This window comes from Leopardus geoffroyi, chromosome B3 (genome assembly GCF_018350155.1).
Source record: "Leopardus geoffroyi isolate Oge1 chromosome B3, O.geoffroyi_Oge1_pat1.0, whole genome shotgun sequence".
In the NCBI taxonomy this organism is placed as follows: domain Eukaryota; kingdom Metazoa; phylum Chordata; class Mammalia; order Carnivora; family Felidae; genus Leopardus; species Leopardus geoffroyi.
In genome coordinates, this window is record NC_059337.1 from 59,121,791 (window position 1) to 59,143,713 (window position 21,923).

General features: G+C 36.8%; 1 protein-coding gene across 3 annotated transcripts in view; it reads right to left on the reverse strand.

Annotated features, from left to right (window-relative positions):
- Nucleotides 1–9,956: 9,956 nt before the first annotated feature.
- The window catches only part of CTDSPL2 (CTD small phosphatase like 2), an 83,348-nt gene continuing 71,381 nt past the window's right edge, over nt 9,957–21,923 (reverse strand). For all 3 annotated transcript variants that reach the window (XM_045449896.1, XM_045449894.1, XM_045449895.1), the window contains exons 9-13: nt 20,404–20,466; nt 20,220–20,299; nt 17,121–17,247; nt 15,560–15,655; nt 9,957–14,939 (exon numbers count right to left, since the gene is read on the reverse strand). In XM_045449896.1, coding sequence (XP_045305852.1) covers nt 14,874–14,939; nt 15,560–15,655; nt 17,121–17,247; nt 20,220–20,299; nt 20,404–20,466 — 432 coding nt within the window. In that variant the 3' untranslated portion in view covers nt 9,957–14,873. The remainder of the gene's footprint in view (nt 14,940–15,559; nt 15,656–17,120; nt 17,248–20,219; nt 20,300–20,403; nt 20,467–21,923) is intronic.

Sequence of the window (21,923 nt, forward strand, 5' to 3'; positions counted from 1 at the left end):
GTCTTCACTGTGGCCGCCGCCCGGAGCTGTTGGCGGATACCAAGGAGACCCCCAAGCTTTCCAAGCCGCGCCCGCCAGTGGGGGCGGCGGACCCGCGGCCCCGACCCCCGGAGGAGGCGTCGCGCGCTGGACGAGGGGAGATTGCTCTGGACGCCGGCGTGGACCGGGCGCCCGGTAAGGAGCAAGTGGACAGGGCCGCATTCTTGGCAGCCTTCTCAGCCAAGGTACTCCAATTCAGCTCCTGGCGCGTTTGCCTTGAGTTATTCACGAAGGGATCGAAGAGAGCCCCAGAACTCAAGGATTGTCCCTTCCTGTGAGCCCCTTGAGGCCAGCCAGTACATGATTCTTTCGCAGAATAATTTCGGAAGTCGGTCTGCGCTAGGCCTTGTCCTCTCTAGCCTTGTCCTCAAGGAGCGCACAATCAAGTAGCAAAGATAGATATGTAAACAAAATTTCGACACAGTGTGATGACTGCAACAAAAAGAAGCATTATGAGGTTAAATGTAAAAAGGTAAATTTAACGGCGGAGGCGGGGGGCGGGAGGATGCATGAAAGGCTTCCTGGGGTAAGTTCTGCAAACCCTGGAGTTTGAAAGACCAAGTGAAATTTGCTCACGTGCATTTCCGGTGGAAAGAATGCCTGTGGTCCCTGACCTGACTGGCAACATTCGACATAAACTGAATAAGTAAACTGATCATAATAAAGGGTTTAAGATGGGCTAAACTGCACTCTGCCCTTTGGGCCACTGGGCTCCACTGCAGAGTATTAAGAGGAGCAGTTTCAGGTGTTTTTACTTTACTTTTGTTGTTAATTTACTTTCGAATATGTAACACACGTACTTGGTATAAAATTCAAGTTATAAAAGGGTATATACAATGATCAGCCATTCTGTTCTTTCTAGGAGCAACAGTTGTTATCTATTTCTTGTGTATCTTTTCAGGGAGTCTAAAAATACACATTTTATTTTATTTTTTAAGTTTATTTACTTAAGCAATCTCTACACCCCATGTGGGGCTCGAACTGACTACCTGGAGACCAAGAGTTGCTTACTTTTACAACTGAGCCAGCTAGACGCCCCTACAAATACATATTTTATAAACATGGTCTTTAAAGAGATTTTGTACAGCCCAGTTACTCTTAGTTTATTCCTCATCTACAGACATATCTGGAGAGCTTGTTAGAAATACAGAATCTCAGACCCCATCCCAGACCTACTGAATCAAAATCTGCCTTTTAACAAAGTCCTCAGATGACTCTCCATGTTAAAGTATGAGAGGCAATGATATACAGTCATCCTTTTATAAAGCTAAATTAGAGGGAGGCTAGCAGAAGGCAGGGAAAGGCTGGAATGCAAGGTCCCTAGGGTGCAATAATCTTTTATTCACAGTTGTATTTCCACCATTTGGCACAGTATCTAATACCATAAAGTAAATATTTGATGAATTAATTAAATGAGAACACAAGCCTAAAGTAAGGCAATGGTAGCAGAAGGAAAAGAACCAATCTGGGAAATATTTAAGGGTCAAAACAATTTATTGACTGTGATGGTTAATTTTATGTGTCAACTTGGCTTGGCCGTGATAACCAGTTTTTAGTTAAACACTAGTTGTTGCTGTGAATGTACTTGTTGTATGTGATTAACATTTAAATCAGTAAGCTTTGAGTAAAACAGATTAACCCCCAAAATGTGGATGGGTCTTATCCTAATCATTATCCAATCAGTTGAAGGCCTTAAAAAAAAAAAAAAACATTGTAGAAAAAGGAATTCTGCCTCCAAACTGCCTTTGGACTCCAGCAGCAGCACTTGCCTGGGTTTCCAGCCTGCTGGCCTGCTCTGCAGATTTCAGAATTGCCAGCTCCTACAATCGTGTGAGCCAATCCCTTAAAATAAATCTCTTTATGTATATACACACATGCTGTTTGTTCTGTTTCTCTGGATAATCCCAACTAATAACAGTGACTGGTTGGATATGGAGGGGAAGTGGGAGAGAGCAGTAGAGGATAGTGCTTTTGGAGATTGAACGAGTGGTGGTGACACCAATCTCCAGGTACCGAAGTCAAAAAACCGAGACCTATCTCTGCTTTCTTCCTCTCACCTCCTAAATTCAGTCACCACGTTCTTTGATTTACTTCCACTATTAATCTTGAATACATTTAATTACCCCCATATCTCTTTGCAACCACCTTCATCCAAACTTTCTCTAGACTCTTCTATGATGACTTCCCAGTCGGTTTTCCTTCTCCCACCGTTCCCTCCACAATCCATTCACTACACACCAGGCAGTTTGCTTATTTAAAAATGTAAATCAGATTGTGACACCCCTTTCTCCCAGTTGAAAAGCCTTTAGTGGGAGCGCCTGGGTGGCGCAGTCGGTTAAGCGTCCGACTTCAGCCAGGTCACGATCTCGCAGTCCGTGAGTTCGAGCCCCGCGTCAGGCTCTGGGCTGATGGTTCAGAGCCTGGAGCCTGTTTCCGATTCTGTGTCTCCCTCTCTCTCTGCCCCTACCCCGTTCATGGTCTGTCTCTCTCTGTCCCAAAAATAAATAAACGTTGAAAAAAAAAATTAAAAAAAAAAAAAGAAAAGCCTTTAGTGGCTTCTTGTTTTCATTTTTTTATTTTTTGTTCTTGTTCTTTTAAATGTTAGAGCGCAAATGGTGTGGGGGGTGGTTGTGGGGAGGGGTAGAGAGAGGGAAACAGGATCTAAGCTGGCTGTGCACTGACAGCACAGAGCCCAATGCAGGGCTCAAACTCACTAGCCCAGCCGTGAGATCATGACCTGAGCTGAAGTCAGACGCTTAACCAACTGAGCCACCCAGGTGCCCCTGGCTTCTTGTTATTTTTAGAGTAAATTCCAATTCCTTACTATGGCATATAAGGCCCTACAAGTCTGACTCCTACCTCCTGTCAACCCCCTATGTCATTCTCTCTCATTAACTTCATTGCTTCTAGCCTTATAAGGCTACTAACCCTTTTCCTAGTTTTGGACTTTGTACTTGCTATTCTTTCTGCCTACAGTGTTCTTTCCACACCTCTTTGCATGGTTGGTTTTCTTCTTTCATATCAGAGTTCAAATGCTACCTTTGCAGAGCTCTTCCTGATCTCCTGCCTGCAAGAAGCCTCCCCCAGTTACTCTATCTCATTGCTCTGTTTTTGACATAGCATTTATCATAATCTTTAATGACCCTGTTTACATATTTAATGTCTGTTTGCAGCATGGGGACCTTGTCTGTTGTTTTTACTACTATATTCCTAGTGCCTGGCATATAGTAAATGGTCAATAAATGTTTTTGAAAATAACTGAATGGTGCCTCTCATCATAATAAAGAATAAGGATAAATTAACTTTTGGCCATATAGATCTTGACATTCTTGTGGGACATCCAAATAGAAATGTCTAGTACATGTTTGGAACTAGAGAGGTCTGGGTTATGGAGAGGACTAGGAGTCATCTGATTATGGTAGTGGATGGAATCATGTGAAACTAGGGTATATAAATGAGAAGAATCTTTGAAGAACATCAATATTTAAGGAGCAGCCAAAGAAAAAAAGGCATAGAAAGCATAGTAAGTTAAAAAAAAAAAAAGTATCCTTCCACTTCTACCAGTTTTTTGTTGTTTTATTTATAAAACAAATGAAATACTGTGGAATATATTTGAAAATTCACTTTTGTAAGTCAGGGGACCTGGGTTTTATTCATTAAAATGATCAGATTATATTGAACTGAACACTGTACACTTTTTGGGGGGGGGGTGAGCTCACAGTGGTTCCTCCTTTTCAGGAAATTGTTCTAGTACACAAGAATATGTGGGCTCCTAAAAGCCGTGTTTGCTCCCTTACCATAGCTAATTTGGGAAGGGCAGTCAAAAACAAATAACTGTGAAGTTTAATGAAGCTTTACCTTCAGAGCCCCTCATTGCACAGACCCCTTACACTCTTCAAAAAAGCCCTCCAAATTGTATATGCTTCAAACTACATAAAACCTGGAACTGCCCTTAGGTGGGATGTAAATAACCCAGTGGGACTATCAATTCTCTTTGTAGCTAGTCTCCACAGTTGGCCCTTCAATGAATAGTATTCAAGCCCTTATGCAGTCTCTTCCCCCTGAGTCTGGGCTAGCCCTATGATGCATTTTTGACCAGTAGAATAGGGCAGAAGTGACATGGGATGCTAAGCCATAACAAACCTTGCAGCTTCCACCTGCACCTTTCAGAATGTTCACTCTGGTGGTAGCCAGCAGCCATTTAAGAAGCCTTACTACTCTAAGACCACCAAGCTGTTTCTGACTAACCATATAGAGAGGGTGTTTAGGGAGAGAGCCAGCCAGCCCCTGGCTGTTCCAGATATGCCAGCAAAAATGCCAGACATGGGAGTAAAGAAGCCATCTTCGACATCCAGCCTAATTGAGCCTTCAGGTGATTCCATCCCAGGCTAACGTTTGAATGCAACTGCAAAAGAGGGAAAGCAAGAGTTGCCCAGCTGAGTCCCATCAACCCACAGATGAGTTAGAAGTAGTCATAAACCTCTTAAAAAAAAAATTTTTTTTTTAAGTTTATTTATTTTGAGAGCAAGAGTGAGGCGAACGAGCAGGGGAGGGGCAGAGAGAGGGAGAGAGAGAATCCCAAGCAGGCTCTGCACTGTGCAGAGCCCAATGTGGGGCTCAAACCTATGAACCTGTGAGATCATGACCTGAGCCGAAATCAAGAGTCAGGCACTTAACAGAGGCACCTAGGAACCCCAAGCCTTTTTACTTTTGAAGTGAATTGTTATGCAGCGTTAACAGAGTCTCTTTCCCAGGACTTTAGAATTTAGTGACTGATGACAACACCCTGAAGGGAAGACCACAACTCTTGATGAAGTGATGATTTTCCAGGCCACCTCACTTCCTCCAGCCTACCCTTGATGTCCAGTTGTCCAGCTCTTCTATAAATGTTATAAGGTACCCCAGCATCTTTCCAGTACATTTCATTCTTGGCCTCAGCAAAAACTTTTAACAGGTACATCCTAGTAGTCTAATTACAGGTAAGAAATCTTTAGAGGCTAGGCTCTGCTATATTTAAGTCTGTGTTTGCCACATAGTAGGCACTTAGTAACTGTTGAATGACTGCATGAATAAATTTTATGCAGAACTGGGTTTTTGTTACCAAGAAAAACCTGCCCATCAGGTCATTCATTGTTCCTCCCTCATGAAAGAAAGGTGGTCTGAAAAGAAAATTAATTTGGGTCCTTTTTCTTTTATTATATTACTAGTAAATCTATAGCATTATAGCAGTAACCTGAACTAGTATATAGTAAATAAGTGGTTAAGAAGGTGCCAGATCCAATCAACTACCCCAAGGTAGAGTCTCAGGAAAGCAACATATATATCTGTAATAATGGTGGTGATTAGTCATTTGTCATTAGTGTAGTTATCTGTATTAACTTGCCTGGAGATGTTCTGAGACAATATATCTTAAAGACAAAAAAAAAAAAAAAAAAAGTTAACAGAAAGAAGGTGAAGCATAGGGAAGGAAAAACCAAAGAACAAGATTTTGAGTCTCTAGAGAAAAGGCTAAGTCTCTGAGAAAAGTCTCTAGAGAAAAAGTAAGTATCTATTAGATATTTGGCCGATATCTAGTAGAGGGGTATCCTGTTGAGTTGATATTAGACATTATAATTCATTTTCAATAGATTTTCTCTTTTGTTTCACCCTCACCAAGGAGGCATCTGATTGTAATCTAGTTTCATAGGGAGAAAACTTTTGCTAGTAAATGAAGGAAATTTAAATCTGGCTTAAAAACTAGTGTCTCATGAGTTTAATTGGTATGAACCAATTCCCCTGAATCTCATCAATTCTGGGGTGCACTGAATGAATCAATTTTCTGGACTTTTAAATGGAAGTCCATACTTTGAAGCGTGAACTCATTCATTCATTTATTTATTCAGCAAATAATTATCAAGTGCCTACCCTGTACTCAGTATTGTTCTAGGTTCTGGGGATATTAACTTCAAGGTTTTAAACCACGTGCAGTTGAAAATGGTTTGTGGAGATGCTATGGAAAAATACATGGGCTATATGTAGGCAGCATTGATAGATTTTTGAGGCAGAAATTGAGATTTCACAGTATTGTGCGTGTTGCTTTTTGAAATGAGGAAGCAGGGAAACAATTGTCTAGAATTATGTGCCAGGGATGCCTGGGTGGCCCAGTTGGTTAAGCGTCTTACTTAGGCTCAGGTCATGATCTCGCAGTTCACAAGTTGGAGCCCTGCATCAGGCTCGCTGCTGTCAGTGCAGAGCCTGCTTCAGATCCTCTGTCTCCCTCTCTCTGCCCTCCCCCCACTTGTGCTCTCTCTCAAAAATAAACATTAAAAAAAAAAAAGAATTATGTGCTGAGAATTTATTCAGTCCTTAAAATGAATCTGTGATTCACAGGTTAGTCCTCCAGAGGAGCCCTAAAATCACACAGAACAGTTTTCTTATTTTACAGATGACCAGAGTAATTGATCAATGTTTGTTGAAAAAATTAATATTAAAATCTCTGCCTACAAGAACTTCATCATTAAGACCACAGGATAGGGGCGCCTAGGTGGCTCAGTTGGTTGAGCTTCTGACTTCGGCTCAGGTCATGATCTCATGGTCCATGAGTTCGAGCCCCGCGTCAGGCTCTGTGCTGACAGCTCAGAACCTGGAGCCTGCTTTGGATTCTGTGTCTCCCTCTCTCTCTGACCCTCCCCTGTTCATGCTCTGTCTCTCTCTGTCTCAAAAATAAATAAACATTAAAAAAAAAAAAGACCACAGGATAGTAAATAACAGCCGAAATGGAGATGCCATTGGCTTCTTTTTAAGTGAACTGCCTTAAGCACTAGACTCAAAATCTCAGAGATTAAGTGAAGTAAGGCTGAAGAGGAAGTTTTAATTGCAAACAGGACCAAGTTAAGACATTTATAAAGTACCAAAATAACTGAGTCATTACATATATAAAAAGATTTGATTTATATTTGATACAAGAACTTACTTTTTTCATTTAACCCCAACCGCTACCCAAAAAAGCCTACCCAAGAATTTTGTAAGACATGAATGACAGCATCTGTCTCTATTCAACTCTTATACATTTGCTCTTACTTTTATATGGTGCCATAAAATCCTACAGTTATCTTCCTATTCCTGTCCGTTAAATGGACAGTCCATACTCTCCCTAAGACTTTACCAACCTCCTGGCCTCAGATTGTCCATTAGGTTAGCACCGAATGTTTGTGGTCTTATGAGAAAGGGAAGACGTTGTATGGAGAATTAGGTTAACTTATTTAACTTTAATTTTTAAAGTTTATGTGTTTATGTATCTTTTAAAAAAAATCTTTTTGGGGGCGCCTGGGTGGCGCAGTCGGTTAAGCGTCTGACTTCAGCCAGGTCACGATCTCGCGGTCCGTGAGTTCGGGCCCCACGTCAGGCTCTGGGCTGATGGCTCAGAGCCTGGAGCCTGTTTCCAATTCTGTCTCCCTCTCTCTCTCTGCCCCTCTCCGGTTCATGCTCTGTCTCTCTCTGTCACAAAAATAAATAAACGTTGGGAAAAAAAAAAAAAATTAAAAAAAAAATAATAAAAAAATAAAAAAATCTTTTTGTTTTTACTGTTTATTTATACTTTGAAAGACAGAGTGCGAGTTGGGGGAGGGCAGAGAGAGAGAAAGAATCTCAAGCAGGTTCCAGGCACTGAGCTGTCAGCACAGAGCCCAACGCGGGGCTCAAACTCACGAGCCGTGAGATCACGACCTGAGCCAAAATCAGATGCTCAACTGGACTGAGCCACCCAGGTGCCCCAATGTGTTTATGTATCTATTTTGAGAGTGAGCAAGAGCAGAGGAGGGGCAGAGAAAGAGAATCCCAAGCAGGCTCCACACTGTCAATGCAGACCCTGACACAGGGTTCAAACACACAAATCGCAAGATCATGATCTGAGCCAAAATCAAGAGTTGGAGGCTTAACTGAGCCACCCAGGAGCCCTGAATTTAGGCCGCCTTTTGTAACTCTTTTAACTGATCTCCCACCAACCCCCTCTCTTCCCTGTATGGTAAAGTGATCTTTTCAAGATAAATCCGATCATATACTTCCTTGCTTGATGTTATGTCCCCTCCACCTGCAATCAAGCCTGGCTTTACATTCTTTCAGTACATGTTCTACAGATCTCAACCTAATTCTTTTTCAGCCAACCCAAGCCTGGTTCCAGACTAGATTGTGGCATTCTCAAAGCCATTCTTCCCCTTCATGACTCTTTTCCCAACATTATCAGTCTTCATTGCTAGACTGTAAGCTTGAGGGCAATGTCAGGGTTGTTTTCTTCTGCCGTTCATACAGCCTGGAATAGTGTCTAACACATAGTAAGGCAGCGCTTTAAAATGAGTGTTACTGTCATTAGGAAGGCTACTTATAGCTTTCAACAAATATTGCCATACACCAAGTATAACATTAAAGCTCATTATGATAAACACCAAAAGTTCTAGTTCATTTGGTTCATCCATTACTAAGCAACTACTAACTTGGCAAACCATTTATATAAGCCTGCTACCCCAACTACTTACCAGATTTCTCAAGCCATTCAGTACTGTCTTCATCATCCACTTTTTAACACTCAGCATATTTTCATCAAACATATTCTTACAAGGTGACCTCTCCACAATCACTTCTGTGGTCTTCATGTGAATGCACCCTACTGCTCATGTTTTTCTTAAAAAACTAACATGTGGTTATTACAATGCCTTGATTTTCTGCTGTCCTTTTCAGCTTCAGACATCTCCCCAAACACTGTGCATGTATATCTCCTGCATATCTGCAAGAGAACTAGCTGCTTTACCATTTCTATTCTGGTAGTTATTTGTATATTGCCTTACAGTTTATGATGTCTTGGTATCATTCATCTTTGTTAAGTCTGAAAAGTACATCCTGGTGCACCCTTTGCACAGATGAACACACTGAGGCTTAGATACCTGCTTTTGGCTAGTAAGTTAATGAGTACCTATGGACTTGAAATCAGATCTTTTGATCCTGAAAGCTCCTTTTATTAACCAAACTCCCAAGTCAACTATTCACCTGAAATCGTCATTTTAAGATTTTAAAGTAATCTCTACACCCAATGTGGGGCAGAACTCACAACCCTCAGATCAAGAGGTGCATGCTCTTCTGACTAAGCCAGCCAGGTCATTTGTTTCTAAAGGCCCTGTACTTCAGTGACTCTCAAACCTGTATGTGCATCAAACTCCTTTGGAGCTTAGGGAAAATACTTAAAAATCTCATCACAGCCTGGGGCTAGGGGAAATGAAGAGATGCTGGTCAAAGGGCAGACCTCCAGTTGTATGAGGATCTAATGTTCTGGGGACCTAGTGTACATCATAGTGACTATGATATATGATATACAGTTAACAGTACTGTAAATGTATACTTGAAAGTTGCTATCAGAGTAGATTTTAAATGTTCTCATCTCACCCTAACAAAAATGGTAATTAGGTGAAGGATGTTAACCTTATTGTGATGAACATCTCAAATATTTGTATCCAGTCCTCATACCATATACCTTAAACTTACACAATGTCAGTTTTGCTCAGTAAAGAAGAAAAAGTCTCACCACAGAAATCGGGGTGGAACCAGAATGCTATTTTTTGAAGTTATGTTGGTTCATGTTATTTTGCCCACTACATCAAGTAGAAATTCCTCATCTTAGGTTCACCGTAATCTGGTTCTTTGCCATCATCTCTTTTTTCAAAACTAGCCCCTTTATTCACATTTTATTCCACTTCTGCACACAGTAGTTCCAGAAATTGTCATTCTGCCTGTCTGTAACCTATTCTGTGTTCCTTACAGGTACATCCTGAAGATATCAAAGGGGAAAGTAATGTGAAAAAATCACGTAATTGTAACAAGCAAAAAAGCACTATACAAATATAAGCTGTTAGATTGTTTCTAATGGCTGATAAAATATCGTCAAAGAAAAGTGCTTCCATAAAAGTTTTATTTATCCCCACAACAACCCTGTGAGGTAGGGTGATCAGGGCATTTGAAGATGAGAAAACTAAGTCTACATTACTTGTTCACGGCTATACTGCATAGTAAATATGTAGAAATTAAACTGAGATTTTTAAATATCCATGACTTTTATATTGATTCACATGGAAAAAGGCAGAGAGAATATTAACTCCCCCCTACCTTAATGCCAAAAGGACAATGCCTTGAAAAATCCCATTTCAAAAGATGAAAGTAGTATTTCATTGCTTATTTCTACAAAGATTTATAAAATAAAAAAATAGTGAAATATTTTACAATTAATATATATAATGGTCTCATTCAGGGATGTCCTTCAGCTGTATATATGATCAACTATTCCAAGTGCTAGAAATGCAAACTCTTAAAAAGTAGGAGATAAGAATGATAATGAGCAGTAGCCTCAATCTTCTTTATTATTCCTCCATGTATCTTGAGTAAGTTCTGTGAAATCTGGTCCCGGTTTAAAAAAAAACTACCAGAGATGTCTGGTAAACTTTATTTTAGTTGCCTACTCTCAAACACCGTCACATTATTTAAAACAGTGATTTCCCAAAGCTGGCTATTAGAATCACCTGGAGGTCTTTAAACACACACACACACACACACACACACACACACACACACACACACACTCTCAGGCCCCACTCTAGATCCATCCAGACAGTTTTGCAGGGGTTAGGCTCTGGAATCTGTATTTCTTAAGCTCTTCAGAACGATTCTAATGGTCAGGTTTGGGAAACACTGATGTATTTTAAAATACTAATATCAAAACCATAAAGTAACTAAGTATAAACTTGCTGCTCTCTTCTCCCCTTTCTAAAAATTTCTCAAAACACATTATACCCCCAGAACTCTTGCCTCTGAGCAAGTAATTTCAATTCAAGATACAGAGAAACATTTTATAAAAATGTATCCTAGTGAGTGAGACTTGGATTTCCATAATAATTTAAGTGGCATTTGAATATAAGATACTGAGTTTTGTGGTTCTTATTCTGAAAATTTTAAATGTGTTTTATATAGGTTCTTAGCAGGCTTTCAACTTGGGAAGATATGAGAAGTAATGACATAATCAAGCATATCAGCACTGAAAAAATACTATACTCAAATATAGCTCATGAGAGGAATAAGAAAGTGAATGAATGACAACCTAAGGCCTTTTGGCCCATACATTTTTGTTCCCAGTCCACTCTTCCCCTATAAGGGGAAATAAAATAAACATTCTTTCCTAGTTGCTTGGCATAGTTATTCAGTGGGTAACTATTAACTAAGTTAATTTAGATACACAAGATTAAAAGAGATAACAAATAAATACCTAGGAAGACAAAGAGAAGTCAGTTCAGAAAACCTTAACTAGCTAATGATGTGGTATATAACACCATCGTGTTAGTACAATTAAATGAAGGCTTCAGTGTCCTTTACATTTCAGCTTTATGTGACTGACACAAGATGTGGAAGAGATCTGATCCTTATGAAGAATTCTGTGCTCGCTGTAAAGATTTGTAGGAATAATGACATGCTTTCTTCATTGATGAGATGAAGTCTCTCTTTTTCAGGCAAGTTGACTGAACAAAACAATGAAAACAAACTTCTTTAGGAGGCTGAATAAAAGTAATTATCTAGCTGAAAAAGTCATTGGCCAAAGATAACTTTTTTAAACCATTCTATGTTTAACACTTAAAAAAACAAACAAACAAAAAAAGCCAACAACAACAACAACAACCAAACAAACCAGAAAAACCAGAGAAATATAAAAAAAAAACAATGTACACATCCATTTTCACTGACAGGTACAAGAAAATAGCCATTTATAGAAGTTACAATGCTTTCAACAGCTCCCTCCCCCCCAATTTTGGGAAACAAGATAAAGCCATCGGGTAAATAAATATACATACTAGCTAATATAAAACAATTATGGTTTCAAATTGTTATCAACTCTTTAAGACTCAAGAAGAAATATGGTGATATAAATCTGATTAGGGCTACATATATTACACAGAATTAAAAAACACAACTGATTTAAACATCCTAACAATAATACAAATATTTAAAAGAATGTCTTAAAAGCCAGACATTTATCACTGGAAATATCACAATTATAATATGTACTTCAGATATGTCAATGTGTATATAGGTCACTTTTGCTGTGTCTTATCAGGTATGCAACTCTCCTGCATTTCCTACAGTCAGTTTTTAAGAGTTCATGTTTCCTGTGTGAATTGAAGGAGCTGGGCACATCTCAATTCACAAAATAAACACCTCCGCTTAACTAAATGGAAGTGTGTTTAAGATAACATTTACCAAAAGATAAAAGAAAATTAGGGGTAATGAGAGGATAAAACATGTTAAAGTACAAGGAAGCTGGATAATTGTCTCTTTATAAGTTATTTTACATTTTATATTAACAAATTTAAAATGACCCAAATTAAGTAATGAAGAAAAATAAATTGGTCTCGAAAAATTTTCTCAGGTCATATAAAATTTCCCTTTATTCCTTTACAGAATCTTGTTATGCTAGATTCCTTTGTCAGTTGACTTAAAGAACTCTCCTAGCATGGGACTGAAAGCAGTTTACCATTAATAAAAGAGAACTAAAAGTTGGTGTTTATTTAAAGTGCCCAGAGGCACAACAGTACAGGTGCTTACATTTCCCTTTACATCATGGGAAAGCCCTTTGAGACTGTGTTTGCTTAATCAGAAAAGCTTTCAGCAATTATAATGCACGCTGAAAGCTTAGATCTTCTTGTATAGGTTTAGGGTTTTACTGTTTGAGCATAAAAAGGGGAGCAAGGAGAAATGTAACTAGGTTCACAATTTTGAGCAAGAGCGTATGTAAAGGTAACGTATGTACATTTTATTTCAAGAAAGACAGAAGACAAACAGCATAAAGATGCCCAGATGCCCTAAAGATAAATACATTTCAAAGATTCTCATTAAAATGAATCTGGAGTATTTTTCCTGCAAGCAAAATACCTTTCTTTAAATTAAAACAAAAACAAACCAAAACAAATTAAAAAAAAAAAAAAAACCAGTATTCTGAATTGCAAATGCGTTTGCTTTTTTTTTTGCAGAAAATCTGCCATGATTATTTTTTTTTAATGAATAAGGATTTTCCACAAAACAGGCTTGCTCTACATGCTAGATTTTTTAAACAGTTCAGTGACACAATATGCTAACTACATACACAACAGATAATATAGTAAGAAAACACTCAACCTGATGAAAAGTTAAAATCTTCATTAATACACTGAAAATTGACATAACTCATGCCTTTAAAATCAAAAATACAAAAATTAAATGTTTTCCTAAAAAGATTTCCTTATTTTAAGGATTCATTTGAAAATGAAGCTGCATGTAATTTGTACAATAAGTTGTACAAGTAAACAGGTAATATACATAAAAAATTAAGTGACATACTCCTCAATTATCAGTTGTCCACCTTTAATTTCCAATACTGTACTTTCTTAACAAGCATACAAAATATCAAACTTCTCTTTAGAAAAAGTGCCGTTCTTTGACATCCTTTACACAAAAACAGTCTGAGCCTGTGGCATGTTAATGCAGTCGAGAGGCAAAGCATACTAACTTTTACAAATTCTACCTTCCATAAAAAGCCTCCCGAAAAGGAGATTACACGCCACTATAAAAATATCAACCTCTTGTGGTAGCTGCATTAGAGAACCAAGGCTTGAAGACTATTTTCATATAGCATAGAAAACCACTATGAGAGCATATTAGCTGCATTGGTGGCTTGGGAGTTTACTGTGCCACAGGATTATGCATAGCTACTGTAAGGTACCAAGACTGTTACACAGAGTTTTAAATTGATTGTAACCAAGAGCATAACAGAGGTACTACCAGCCCATGCAAAATAACTAAAAATACTGAGTCACTGTGCTGAATACTTCATTCCTGGAGAAAACCAAAGGCAGCAGTAACCAAATCAAGCCCAACAGGTGACCAAACTCATTCTCCTCAAAGATTGGTGAGCACAGTGAAGTCTGAGGTATACCTTTATCCGTTAAATCCGTGTGCCATTGCAAGATATTACCATTTGGGGAACACATGCCATCACAATGGTTTAAATCTTTTGAATATTAGTCATTCATATATTCTTATCTACCCAGTCCTTTGATTTTTTTTAAAAGATTTCACCTACAGAATATTACAGAAACAAAATATAAATGCATGTCTTTCTAAATGAAACTTACATGGACTAAAAGTAGAGAATATTTTTAAACAAATATACAATATGCAGGCAGACAAAGCAGGAAAACGGCCATTCAAATGTATAATAAAAAACTAAAAACTGACTATTTCCAGAAAACTAGGAAGCGCCTCAACTAAAAGGAATGCATAATGAAAATCTAATCTAATACAGGTCAAAAATGTAAAAAGGTTATAAACCTTAACAGGAAAAATAAAACAACTTTTACTGGCCATTCCTGTTGAAATGAGAATCTTAAAGTAACAGAAAAGTGGCTACAAACCCACTTAGAGCACCAAACAGAGAGAAAATAAAAGTCCATTTTCATCTCTGTTATTATCATAAAATCCTGTGTGACTACAGGTCAAACTGCTGGTGGCAGAAACAGAATTCTTTATAAACTGCAGATGTCCTGTACATAAAAAAATTTCACCGGAGTTGCACTAGTTCTAAAGACTCTTCTGTTTTAGCCTACCTACTGTATGTATTCAATCTGAGATAAAGTCTCTTTCTGTAACCCTTGATTATTATTGGGCACCAAAGATAAGAAAAGCAAGACGGGGTACAAAAATGCAAAATTTCAACAGTAATGGCAATGTTTTTGTCTTAGTCCAAAAGGGTCCTGCATTCTCTCCCCCTTCAGTGATTTGACAAGTCTTTGTACTTAATCTGGGGGCAGCAAATCATGCAAGCGAAATCTGTCTCTGATGTGAGGTCGAACATCTTCATTCTGTGTGGAGAAAAAGACATTTTAAAAGCCATGTAAAAATATGATTCTGTAACACTGTGAACATTCTTCCTTTGCAGAGAAAATATATCACTATTTATTTCACTTTGTTTGCCAAATATAAAGATACTACACACAAGCAGTTAACTTAGAATTAAATTTAGATTAAAAGAACTGTCATTAAAGTTTTAATTCTGTAAAGAACAATTATGCACTAAGAGGCAAAACCAAAAGAACTGGTAAAAGTGTTAAGCCACTGAATTCTACTTTATTTATTAGGAAAAAACAACACCAGAATAAAGTTTCAGTAGCACAAGCATTAATTCTAGACCTGAACTATGAAAGCAAAGTGAAATCAATTTAATACTGTTAGTGACTTCATAAGAAGCAGCCCAGTGAAAATAAAAACATTCAACCTGCAAATTATTAAATACTGAGAAGCATGATTTTGATATAGTTTACAAGGTTAGAAAATGCTTGTAATCCTTTTCAATTTTTTTTGCCCTAATCTCATACCAAGTTGACTTTAAAAGTCAGTGCACATAAAGTAAAGTAATTAAAAAGATTTACTTCAATAGAGTTGAGGCAGTAAGTGCAAAACACAAGATAAATAAAATACTTACCAGTTCTACAAGCTTCTCCAGAAATGGAATCAATTTTAGGAGTTCATTGTCATTTTTATCCATAAACCAGCTTTCTATAGGGATTCCATTAGATAGCTAAAATAATAAATAAGTAATTAAATCCTTTTTATTACATTTTGCATACTTTATAAAAACTTAAAAGAAATAACAGATACTTAAGTACACAGTGATCTGCAGAAGTTACTGTGAAAAGGAATGCCATCAGTTTATGGTTGTTACATTCTGACAATTCAATAGTGCAAGAAACAGATGCTAAGGGATACATCAAAGCCCAACTGATTTTTCACCTTAATGTCTTCTTAATATATATGAAACTAAACAAGAAAGATCCATTGAAACAAGTTTTGCAATTACGTAATTAAAAATATTACTTTATGGATTAAAAAAATAGTCACTATTAGTCTATGCTAGGCACTGTGAGAGGGGTGTTGCCAATATAAACACTATCAGAAAGCCTATATACTTTTACACAGGGACTGTGTGACATTCATTGTTCTATTTCCAACAAATAGCAGGATAACCTGAAACGGCAGGAACGTAACAAATTGATGCAATGGTATTTCACTGAAGAGAAGTTTAAAAACGAGAATGCAAACCACATTTTATAGTAAATAATCTCTAGGTTATCTTTAATATTAATGCAGAATACTATATTTAAGATGGTAGATAAATGAAATTATTTTATCCAGGAACCAATATGAAATTCTTAAAAATATATTTCAAAATGTGACCAATGACCTAAATTGAACACATTTCAATACCATATGCAGTTTTCCCCATTTTTCTTTTTTCATCTTTTTACTGTTTACTTTTCACTTGTTCTTTCTACACCCAACCCAATTTCCACCATTCCTACTCTGCACTGATTTACTGTAAAGGAAATCTCAGACCTATCACACGAACACATTCATAATGTAATACATATCTTGCTGGGTGTCTGGGTGGCTCAGTTGGTTGAGCTTCTGACTCTTGATTTCGGCTCGGGTCATAATCTCAAAGTTTGTTAGTTCAAGCCCCTCATCGGGCTCTGCACTAACAGTGTGGATCCTGCTTGGGAGTCTCTCACTCTGCCCCTCCCTAGCTTTCGCACAGACACTTGCTCTCAAAAGTAATAAATAAACATTAAAAAAAAAAAAAAAAAGAAAAATAAGGGGCGCCTGGGTGGCTCAGTCAGCTAAACTTCCAACTTTGGCTCAGGTCATGATTTCATGGTTCATGAGTACGATCCCCATATCAGGCTTGGTGCTGACATACTGATTTAACAACTGATAAGAATGCTATTAACTGATGTACAGCTTATAATCTCTTCTTATCCAGAATTATTACTCAGATTTTTATCTGTTTTCATTTATTTAAAAGAAAAATGTCCACAAGAAATATAGCAATTTGGCATTTCTAATTCTAAAAGATAACACTAAAAAGGGAAATTCCACCAGTGAAAATTCTGTTCTCCTATTACATTCTGTTTGGCAGCATTTGTTCTCATTGTATTTTTTTTTTTTTTCCAATCTCATTTTGTTTAGCAACCCTCTCTTCATACCTGATATGCAAAGGCTTGTGGTGAGTTGTCAATTATTATAGTCTTTGAAAGATCTCTTCCAAGGATATTTAAGTCCTTTATATAATTTCCTTGTACACAAACACAATGTTCACGGAAAAGCCGATGCCTAAACATAAAAATAAAAAGAAATTAACTTAAAAAAACTCCAAAAAGTACAACACATACTGAAACATACACACATACCACAGGCTTTACAGTTTTAGCCTTATTTTCTCTCACAAAGGAAATTCAAATACAAATGTGGGCCTAAGCTTTGGGCTACAGTTTTACTTTAAAAAATGTTAGCAATTATTGAAACCTTACAACCAAATATTACCATGCCTTTAAGAACTTTGGCTTATCCCAAAATGTTATATTAAATTATAAAGAGGGATTAAAAACTCTGTAAATTGTTTTTGTAATTTATTTACCCAGGAAAGCTCAGTTCAGATGCAGCATCTGGTTGTGTCATCGAGGTCCTGCTTTTTAACCAATTTTCCAGATGGTTGACTGAGGCACAAGGAGGTCAAGTGACTTGCCCAAGGTCACACAGTAAGTCAGTGGTTAGCCCCGCATTGGAACCCAGGATCCTCCTGGCTCCCAGTCCTTTGCTCTAACCAGAAGACCACACAGCCTCCCTATCCCTGTACATGCCAGAATAGAAAATATAAGAAGGAATGTTTCTGTGTTGGCATTTTCAAAAATGTTTTTAGTTTCCCTTATAGTTTTTGAGAAAAGCTGTGGAGGCCAAAACGAATGTTTATTCCATCACTTCATACTTTTCCCAAACACCCATCTTCCTTTTAATTTCGTGTGAGTGTGTATATGAATATTTGAAAAACAAGGATTGAATGAAATGATGAATTCAGATTTAAGTATTACAAATGTAAACTGATGTTTCACCAATGATAGATACTTAACTGAAAAATGGTGTACCACTAAAAGCAATTGAAGGTCTTATAATAATTATATACTGTCATAAATTACATAATCTCATTTAGCACTCAAAATGTTAGTCTTGGAATATTACTAATAGTTAATACTGGCCACCCTGAAATACTCCATTTGCATACATTAGTAATTTGATAGTTTGGCTTCCTTGTGTCTTAATCCCACTAAACAATTTTTCAGCAGCTAGGGCCTACTTATATATACCTATATTTTTAATTATGGAATTTCAAGAAAAGGGCATTTTCCACCAACAATATTGGCCATAGCTCTAACAACAACAAAACTCAACCTTAAAAACATCAGTCCCGGTGATGACGACAGAGTTTTCCAACCAGAAGAAATGTAGTAGAAACAGTTCTCTCCCCCCCTTTCTATAAAGAATACTTTAAATTAAATGATCATCTACCACTGTATGGTTTAAAGACTGTTCTACTTTGAAAAGGTAAGACCAGACAAAAGAATTTAAGTCCTGGATGGGCCTATAAAAGATTCCATTTTTATCTGTACAAACATTTACATTTGAGGAAACTAGACAGGCAGGTGCAGCAGGTACACGCAAGTCACTACTGATGTTTCTTTGCCAATAGCAGCAAACTCACCCAAGACAGGAGACAAATGAACATGTATGTGGATACAAATGCTTACTGTAAATAAATTACACTAAAATCCCTCCAGTTATTCAGGAGCCTGAGAGTCAATAGCAGGCATTTGCAGTTTTAGAAAGGAACTACTCTTGCCAGTCATCAGATTGGCATTTGGAATCGTGAGACTCAGATCACAGGAATTTGAGTCTACCTTATCTTCAACATAGCACTCTAATGCAATACACTGTTCAAAAAGCTCCTCCTGTTTTAAATTATTCAAATACTAGATACAAAAACTAGATAAAACAAATTTAAACTCTCAATGTGTAGGTTTATAAATGTAGTTTAAATGAAGGGTGTTAATTTGTAACATTATAATTCCATGACTATGATTTGTTCCCGAGAAAAATGAAAGAAAGCTCTAAAAGAGAACAGAAATCTTTAGAATGAATGAAGTCATCAAAACAAAATCATTTGTGTACTTTTGTTAAAGTTAGATAAAATAAGCATGCATTATACCTTTATGAAGAGAAAAAAAAATTTCATTTGTGTGTCTAATGCTTGCTTATATTGGAAGCTAAAATGGGAAGTGACAACAAGGACAAATTTTGCTCCTTTAGATTAAAAAAAACAAAAAACATAGTTCTATTTACAAGAAAGCAAATCCCCTAAACGTGGACATCAGAAAAAGTCTTTTAACATAGTTGTAACCACTCTATAACAAAGGTACTATTAACAGTAGAAATTAGGACTTTCCACTAAAAAAATATGGGAAAAAGTATTCAAGAAAATGAATTCCTGGCTATTAAAGCTTTTATGAACCTTTTCTGGCATCTCTCTCAGCATTCTCGGTTAAAAAAAAACAACAACATAGATTAACTCTGTCATCTTAGAGGATGCATCAAGACTGCTGGCAGTCTTAGTATTTCATTTCTGTTGACAGAAATAATGGAACTGATTTTTAAACTGTTTTAAGATTACCCGAGGCACTCCCACCTAACCAGGAACACACTGCATCTGCTGGCTCAGGACACACACAAGGAAGTGAGTCCAGATCGGGTAACTTGAGTGACTAAACCAACTGCAATTTCCAATTAGATTCATGTAATGTTTTCTTTCCATGGAAGAGAAATTTGCTCTTGAAAAAAGCAAAAGAGTTTAATTTATCCTTTCTGTTAAAATTAACCTTTATTTTCTATGCCATTAAAAAGGTGACATAACATGCATTATCTCAGAGACATAAGGAAGTGAAAACATCATGCACACAGTGAAAAATTCCACATACCCCCAATCTCCCCCCAGTCCCCAAAGAAGTGAGGATACAGATGTAACAGTGAATAAATACATTTGATCTTTGTATCCTTTAAAGAACGTCTGTCTGAAGTTAATATCATTAGGAACTCTTAAAGAGTTTGGGGGCTTAAAAAAGTTCGTTTTCACCATTCAACACAACAAATCTCTATATATGCGGCCAACTGAAAATGGCCATGAAAATTAAATAGAATCATAGTAATTTCATAGATCAGTGTGACAGACATTTCTACTATTTCTTAATTAAATTTACCTGACCAGTTGCTTTTTAGGGTCTAGTATGTTCAGTAACTTGTCTGCATACACCTTCTTAGAAGCAGTAAAAAGAATGATCTACAAATTCAGGGGAAAAGAAGTAATCATTATACATGATCTAAATATGGGTACTATATTGAATAAAATAAAAATACTTATGTAATTAGCTTAAGCATGTTTACCTCATACATCTGAGACATTCGCTCCAGGAATTCCCTGAAGAATGGTCTTAATCTCACGTAAACCTAAAGAAATAACAAAAATGAGCTTCAGTAAATAAACCTATAAAATAGAAACAACTTATTTATAAGATATGTTGTGTTCTAACTTTGGATATAATTTAAAAGTTCATATTTTAAAGTAATAGAAAAGTATACTAAGTACCACTCAGCCAAATATATTTCACATACCAAATACCACTTAAAACAATCTTTTGGTAGGGTAACAATAATTATTGGTGATGTCACTTCTTAATAGTTAAATTGTAGCATACAATATGATAGTACTTTGTGGAATATAATTTTAATAAACATTTCAACTAAAAATGAAAGGTTTCCCTTTGAGATTTTGATCCACCAATCTGCTCCATCTTCCAGCCAGGTAGCATCCATCCAATTATTAGGCAGGCTGTGTGTCCACCTCTAGCTGACCTGTCTCAATGACCTTCCTCTATACTCAGAATTTCTTCTCAACAATCACCTGCTAAGAATACCTTTATTTTTAATCTCTATTAGGTAAATAATGTTCAAGAAAGAGATGTCTGGATTGGTGGGTTTTACATAACTGGAATTTTTCAGAACTCAATCTTGTTCTACATTTACTGATTCAGATGTGGCATCTAAATTAGCACTACTGGGTTACTTGAGATTGAAAATATAATAAGGCACACCAGTTATCAAAACCGACTGGCAATATCAGGAAAAACTACAGTACCCAAAGAACTGCCTTATATATGTTATTTCCTTATTTCTGTGTCTATCTTCTTGCCTACATTTAATGTAGCTCTTACTCCAATTTTCAAAAAACACAGAATTATAAGCCATGAGCAACTACTAAAACTGACATACAAAAGATTTTAAATTGTTTTCATTTTGTGACAAAACTTTATAAAAAGAAAACTTTATACTCAAAGGTGATTATTACCTCCAAACACCACGAACAACAAATATATATAGAACACCTATGCACCAGATTCACTGGATTAAGATTAAAAACAAATAACAACAAAACAAAACACTAGTGGCAAAAAACTCAAAATCTAGGCTTCATGAAATTTAATTCTGTCATAAACACACATCCACACAAAAATGCCCTCATGATAAAAATCCAGTTCTGGGAATGTTTCAGGGCAGAAAAAGGAAATCATGCAAAGGATTCTAGGAGGTAGCGACCATGTACTACCAATCTTTATAGTTTCCAAAGCCCAAAAGGCGTAAGACAATATTAAATATATAGTAAGTGCTTGAGAAAAAAAAATACATTGAGTAATGAAATCACTCAAAGCCAAGCAATATAAACAAAACAAATAAAGAAATGCAAGCATATATGACTATATAAGGAAAACTATTGAGTTTCCTTAAAAACTGATCACTTGTAGAAGACAAATTGTGAGTGATAATAATATCATTCTACCCCTACCTACAGGCTAGAATGATAAAGCTTACTTCTTTTTAATCCTAGTAGGCATTTTATCTCAATTTCT